At 49.0% G+C, this 7,378-nt stretch overlaps 1 protein-coding gene across 1 annotated transcript; it reads right to left on the bottom strand.

Annotated features, from left to right (window-relative positions):
• Positions 1 to 805: 805 nt before the first annotated feature.
• On the bottom strand, positions 806 to 7,238 carry ENH_00015070 (ankyrin repeat-containing protein, putative; the record flags this gene model as incomplete). The annotated part of the gene is made up of 9 exons (XM_013579147.1): positions 806 to 925; positions 1,127 to 1,231; positions 1,449 to 1,944; positions 2,299 to 2,395; positions 4,863 to 5,223; positions 5,528 to 5,578; positions 5,715 to 5,771; positions 6,390 to 6,587; positions 7,137 to 7,238. Coding segments are annotated over 9 exons (1,587 nt in total), but the record flags the coding sequence as incomplete, so codon positions are not given.
• Positions 7,239 to 7,378: the final 140 nt, after the last annotated feature.

The following is a 7,378-nucleotide window of genomic DNA, read 5'->3' as shown; positions in this document are numbered from 1 at the left end:
CTTTGTTGCACATCATTGGCAAATAAGTGGAGAAAGAGTCTCGGAAAGTCGCAAGAGCTGAGCTGTTGTGCTGAGGTCAAAAAATTTGGGGCTTTCCAGGCAGAAGAAATAAAATGTACTTCGTGGTTTTTGATAACAAATATGCTTCGTTGTCTCAAAACTTGCATGCAAATTGCAAACTTTAATCAATCTCAGTAGTTCAACAGCTGAGAGTGGCTGCTGGCTGCGACGCGAGGTGCACCTAAAGCTAGCAGCAGCGCCGCAAAGGCGACCCGCTTTTCTTTCCAAAAGGAAAGCTGCTGCTGCAGCTGCTGCTGCTGCTTTTGTTTATAAGGTGAAGCCCAGTTTGCAGGCAAGAACTCAAAGGAAAAAAGATTGCTTGACAAGCTGAAATACGGTTTCTGAGTTGTTTTTCCATTTCGTGCACAATTAAAGTTCAGAAGCGGCGTCTTTTTCCTTTTCGAAAAGGAGCAGCAAACGTTCTGAATAAAACAATTCTTTTACGAAAGGAATAAGACTTTGACTCAGTTGCTTAAGCAGTTTGTATTGTTGCTCAGAATGCATGCATGCGTTTCCGTTGGAAAAGCCAAGAGCCCAGCGTCCTCGTTTGCAGATTTTGGGTCTTTTCTGAACTCTTTCGCCGCGGTTTCTTGGCGCTGTGAGTTCCCTTTCTGTCAACATTTAATGAGCTGTCAAATTAAGCATCTTATCTCACTACCTTTTGGATTTGAATTCAAGTTAGTTGAAGATTCAGACTTCTTCCTTGGGGCTGCAGCCGTGAGCAGAATGTCGCCGAGCATTTCCACTATGGGGGGCCCCCTGTAGAGGCGCCTGCGGTCGCCTGGGGCTTCTCGAGGAATAGCGCGACGGCAGGCAATTTGGACCTGAAATCGAAGTCAATGAGATCATTAAGTTCTGCGTTGAGCTGCGCAAACAGGAGGCGGCCGCGGAGCTGCTACTTCTGGCTGAAGGCAGCAGCAACTTGCTTCCAGGCGTTGAGGAAGAGTTCGCAACCAGGGCAGCGGGGCTCGTAGTAAAGAACTGCAAGGAGGGCCCTTGGTGCTGCATGCATAGTCTAGATGAACTGGTGGTGAGTCAGCTCCTTCACAAGTCCCCCCGGGCTCACAGCCCCTAGCCGGTGAGACCTGAAGTGCAGCTCTCGAGTACCCTTGGCCCACTGCTCAAGAAAGGCGTCGAGGCTGTAAAAGCTAAGAGGCATGCCCAGGGAATGCTGCGAAAAGGGAGGGGTTTCTCTCAAGGCCCCAGAGACCCGCTGGTAGGTCCAGCGGTTGGGCCTGAGGTCTTTGAGGACAGCCCCGCCCCAGGGGCTGCTTGGCCCTGGCGGCCTCTTTGAGGCTCGTGCGGGCAATGTGGAAGGCTAGTTGCGATTTGTATTTCTCATAAGTCCATCAGCAGCTGCGCGGTGTCTTGCAAGTTTTCAAAACGACTCTCCTGTACAGGCAGCAGCGCGCGCGGAGGCTCAGCAAAGGCCCAGCGGGCACTTCGCCGTAAAACGCTTTTCTGTTTTCAGCCTCCAGCAGCAGCGCCAGCACTACTCGCAGCCCCCATATGGGTTCGAAGGAACTGAGAAAAGTTTCTTCGCCCAAGTCGAAGGGCAGCAGCTGCCTGCACACCCGGAGTTCTTCCTTCTCCGCCGCCTCCACGAACTGCACTTTGAACAAAGTCGGCTTCGACAGCAGCTGCTGCCGCTGCTGCGCCAGCTGCGCCAGCGACAGCGCCTCTGCGCTGCCTCGGTGGACCCGCGCGTGGACCACTGGTCCAATAGGCGTGGCCTGCAGCCCCCCAGCCGCCTCCCGGGGCCTCGCCTCATCTTCTGCAGAAAACTCTGCTGCCCGGCCCTCCTCAGCCAACACCCAATACGTAATTTCTGTAGCAGCCACGTCGGGGCCTCCGGATCTGCTGAACGGCACGCTACTGCTGGCCCTGCCCCCAGGGTACAGCCGCAGCACTGGGGCCTCCTTGGGGGCCCCCTAAGAGACCCCCTGGGGGGCCCCCTTAGCTCCCAGCATCTCCCGAAACTCCGAACTCTTGCTCAGCGGCACTGCCACAACCCGCGTCAGGCTGCCCCAGTCCCGCAGCAGCTGCTGTGCCTTGCGGTTCTCCCGTAACACCTCTTCAGACCGCGGGCAGTCAGCAGCAAAAACAGCCAATAGGGGGCTTCCTAGGGGCCCAAAGGCACCCAAGTCCTCCATAGAAAGAGTTTCTAAGGGCGACGTAGCTCTCCGTCTCTAAAGATTCCCCCCCGGGAGCCTGAGCCTTCTCGAAGGGGGCTCTGACGTCGGGGCAGCTCTAGTTCTTCTAGCGGGTGCTGCACCGGAGCTCCCCTTTTTCAGCTCCTCTGATCTTTGTGGCCTCCGCAGGGCAAATAAAGAAGCTTTGAGGGAAATAAAATAGCAAATAAATGCACAATCACCCAAAAAAACGCAGCAAATGCACTCTCCCTGCCCCTCGCAGCCGCCGTTGAGCCTGTCGCAGCTCCAGGCAGCAGCACCCAAGGAAGCTGGGCAACATACTTAATTGTCGCCAAATTTTGTACTGCTCCTTTCTTTTAGTTTTCATAAATGCAGTGAGACTTCAAAGACATGAGCATTAGGGAGGTCTTCGGTTGATGAGAAACACAGAAGGCCCTGAGACGCTCTGGGGGCGGAGCAGCCAGAAGATTGAACAGAATAGAGCCTTCTAGATATCAGAGATGCAATAAACAGGCGCTATGCAATTTTCAAAGACTAATGTATATTCAAAACAATGAACGAACTGAAAGTATTCAAAATTGCGGGAGGTGCCTGCAGCCGCACTGCTGTCTGGCCAGTTGTTCCGTTTTTAAAACAGCTTAATCCGCTCCCGGCATATCTGTAAAATTCAAAATCATATGACTGCAAAATTAATTAAATCTGCTCTTTTCAATATTTCTGGCTCGCTAATAAGGCAGATACAACAAAGACACCAAAGTTACTGATGAGAGACACTGCCCGTGCCAGCGCGGCTGCAGCGCTGCGAGCCCTCCAATCAAGGCCGCTAAAATCTTTCCAATTTGTCCTATTTTATTTAAATGTCTTTAACATCAAATTCAAGATCATAGAGGAACTCTAGGCAAAGATCTGAATCGGGGTAGTGCAGGACAGAAAGGCGGCCGATGGCGCGACACCGCCCCCCCCTCAATTCTGCAGATACGAAGGATCATTGCATCCTTGAGTATCTCTAATTGAAATAAATTGTTTTATCCAAAATTAAAATAAAATTAAATGATTTGTAATTTTAAATATACAGCGGAAGCCCGAAAGTTGGAGACACGAACAACCGCATCGCTCATCACTTGATCGAGCCATCGGCTTGTTGCGAACCGTCACCTACGATGTCTTTGCGCTTTCTAAACACGTTTTTTGTAGAAAAACAACGAACTTTAATTTTTAATTTAAAAATCGCTTTTTTGTCGCAAAGGGCAGTGAATGTAGTGGGTACAGAGCCGCCTAAGCCTCCCCTCCAAAGCGACTAATAATTATTGAACAAACACGGAACTGATATGTAAACGAAATAAATATAGGCTTAATATTCACAAAGCAAATCTAGCACTGCACTCATCTGGCTTGGTACGGGTTGATTGGCTGCAGCAACTACAGTTTAAGGTCTACGGTGTAGGGTCTAGGGTTTAGGGTTTAGGGTCTAGTTTTCAGTAGTTAGGGTGCAAGGCTGTATGCTCCTATTCAACCTGCTGCAAGCCCATAATCCCTAGGCCTAGCCAGCTTTCGGCAAAATTCGTATTCCTCTAAACCCTAAATCCTACGCCCTAAACCCTAAGCTCTACACCCTAAACCCTAGATGCGCAGCAGTGAATCCTTTTGAGGTAAAGAAGTACAGCAGAGAAAGTTTTTCCTGAGTCCTGTTTTGCGATATATCCGATTCAAATGGCGAAGAAGATGGCGCACCGCCTAGGGTTTAGAATTAAGGGTTTAGGTTTCAGGGTTTACGCTTTCCCACAGAATAACATATATTCATCATTTTAAAAGTATGAAAACATATATGACATATATATATATATATGTATACACACAGAAGGAGGGCATGCAGGAACGCATGCATACGAATTCACTCGCAATAAGAAGGGTCAGTGGGAAATGAACAAAAAAATCTTTAAACCCTAAACCCTCAGCCCTAAACCCTTTTTGCATTCACCGGAAACATCTATGCGTTTCAGGCCAACACGAGCAGACCGGGCCTCAAGGCTATTCCCATTGTTATTACTATCGTTATTATTATTATTATTATTATTATTATTTGTTTTATTTAGTTTTCATTGTTCTACTTTTATTTCGTTCGTGCTAAGACGCCAAAGTGAGCTGTCGACTCGATAATTGCGGAGAAACTGCACTGTAGGAACTGCCTGAAAAAACAAAAAGTAAATCAAACATAATCAAGGAAATGAGGTTTTAGGGTTTAGGGTTTAGGATTTAGGGTTTTAGTGTTTGCATTGTGCGCTTTGGCGCCGTAACGGGCCTCGGAGTAGCCTCCAGACAAATTAGCACGAACTTCCCGGGTTTAGGGTTTTCGGCTACGGGGTAAGGGCTAAGGCCTTAAGATGCAGGGAATAGGATTTAGGGCTTAGGGTTAGGGGTGTAGGGTTTGAATCCTGAAGATAACGGTTAAGCAGAAAAGCATAAGAAGAAGCAGCAAAGTAGATAAGAAAATAAACGGAGAAACTGATAACAAACAGCAGTGGACAGTAATAAATAATAAATAGATAAATAGTGCATTGTAAATTATGAGCCCCTAATATCGTGTAGAGGTCAATAAACAATAAAACAAAAATAAGAAAGCTACTAAATGAACATCTGAATTTGCCTCACTTCCTCCAAAGTCGAAGGAACTTCCTTCAGTTTCACCAGATGTTTCATCTTTTGTTTCATTCTGCTGCTCTTCCTCAGTTTTTGATTCAGCTTCCCTGCTGCTGCTGCTGCCGCTGCTGCGGCTGCTGCGGCTGCCGCTGCTGCTGCTGCGCTTCGCTTCCGTAATGCCTTCCTCGGCGTTGCCGCTGCTTTCGTTTCTTAGCCGCTGCAGCAGCTGCTGCTGCTCCTGCTGCTCCTGGCAGCTAAATCTGTTTAAGTAAGAGCCCCTATAAAGCAAAAAGGCAGCAAGTTGGGGCCTTGCTGCTGCTGCTGCTAAGTGGTAGCAGCTTAGCCCCGCCTGCGCATGCACGCATCTCAAGCCCTAAGCCCTAAACCCTAAACCCTAAACACTAAACACTGTCCCTTTAAGGGCAGCGCTGCTCTGGCTCTCGCTTCTCCCTTAAACGACGGAGACTAGCACTTAGGGTTTAGGGTTTATGGTTTAGGCTTTTCAGGTCCCTTGCAGTAGCTGCAGCAGTCCCGACGCCACTTATTGTTGCTGCTGCAGCAGCTGCTCCTGCTGCAGCAGCAACTGCTCCTAGTGCAGCAGCAGCTCCTTTTGCTGCACCCTGAATGCTTTCTTTTGTTTATCTATTTCTTGCTTTTGCTACTCATGGGAGTCTTACATTGTTGACCCGGTTTGTTTGGGCCCCCTTGCTTAGCAGCAAAGCGACAATCTGTTGCAGCAGCAAGAGGACAAAAGAAGTTATAGACTGCCGCAGCAACAATTAATAAAACCAGTAATTAAAATAATTTTATATTATTCATTCAATATCTTTTGGGATATTTTAAATAATGTTAAAAACCAGCAACAGCCCTTGCCTCTGTGCGCCTAGCGTAAACTGCCAAAAACAAGGGAGTGTCTCCCGCCTGCAGACAAAACCCTAAACCCTTAACCCTCAACTCTACGCCCCAGCAGAGACAGCTGCAGTAAAGTTTGAAAAGGCATTGTGGCGAAGAAGCAAAGTAATAAAAAAGAGACTCAATATCATTATTAATCGCATTGAACAACTAATTGACTAACCGTGGCCGCATGCTTACTGTGGCGTTAGGAACCGAGAGGGTTAGGGTTTAGGGTTTAGGGTTTAGGGTTTAGGGTTTACGGTTTAGAGCTTGTCACAGCGCTTTCAGTCGATGAGCAAAGAGTCACAGGTGCAATCAATTTTCACACAACTCAGTGCAACAGCAGCAGTAGCAACAGCTGGAATATCATCAGCAGTAGCAGCAGCAGCAGTAATAAAACTAGCGGCAGCACCAGGAGCCCAAATATTGGAATCAGCGAACACAGCAGCAGCAAGAGCCCTGATATCATCATCATCATCACCAGCAGCAGCAGCAGCAGCAGCACGAGCACCATTATGAACACCAGCAGCAGCAGCCACAGCCGCACGAGCATCATCATCGTCATCAGCAGCAGCAGCAGCACCATCATCATTGTCATCATCAACATTATCAACAGCGGCAGCAGCAGCAGCAGCAGCAGCGCACGTTGTTTGGGAGGTCGACGCTGGCGCCCCTCTCAATGAGGAGCTGCACGATTTGCAGTTGGCCGTGCACGGCTGCTTCGTGCAGCGCAGCAAAACCCAACACGTCTTGCTGGTTAAGACTGGCCCCTTTGTCCAGCAGCAGCCGCGCCACTGCCTCGTGGCCGCGGCTCGACGCGTGCCACAGCGCCGTCCGCCAGTACTACGCCGAAACCCAAAGCATAAACCCTAAACCCTAAACCCTAGACCCTTGAATCTGAAGGCTGAAGGCTGGGCTCTCGAGGTTCTGCGCGCGTTGGACTCGAGGCGGTAGACTGGCAAAGGAGGTGCAACGGCACATTCTGGGCTGCTGACCACAAACCCTAAACGCTAAACCCTAAACCCTGAAGTCTAGAGTCCTGTTAGACGTGTTTCTAGCCAGTTTATAACATGGCAGCTAGCTAGCTAGCTAGCTAGCGAAACTCCTGGCTAGCCATCGGCTCTCTAGCTAGCTAGGCTACCAGCTAGCTAGCTAAATAGCTGCCCTGGCAGCCGGTGTGTTCTTGAATAAGGCCTTTTGGCAAGTGATCGACTAACTAGCCAGCTAGCTAGCTAGCGAGCTAGCTGGCTGCATGGCTAGCTAACTATGTCTAGCTAGCTAGCTAGCCAGTTGGCTAGCCAGTCAGCTAGCTGGCTAGCTACAACAAAACCACTCACGAAATCAGCGTCAAAACTATTACCGTTCTTTTAATGAGGGCAGAAAGACACCCACAGGAGGCTCTGAGAAATCTAAGGAAGGCAAAAGTTTCATCAACTCTTTACAATCTTTTAGCTTGCCGTCCCGCGCAGCAGCCACGAGCTTTCTGCCCGCCTCCTAAGAACAAGTAAAAGTACAATTAAATGAAAAAAGCCACTCAAAGAAGAGTTAAATAAAGATACATTTTAGGGGCAGCAGCAAGGAGGGGGGTCAGGGCGCCTCTAATGGACTACTTGTGAGAAAACACTCAGTCAGTA

The sequence above is a fragment of the Eimeria necatrix genome, genomic scaffold (genome assembly GCF_000499385.1).
Source record: "Eimeria necatrix Houghton genomic scaffold, Enh_scaff1486, whole genome shotgun sequence".
Lineage (NCBI taxonomy): Eukaryota > Apicomplexa > Conoidasida > Eucoccidiorida > Eimeriidae > Eimeria > Eimeria necatrix.
The sequence above is the reverse complement of the archived record's forward strand: the minus strand, read 5'-3'. Positions and strand labels throughout refer to the sequence as shown.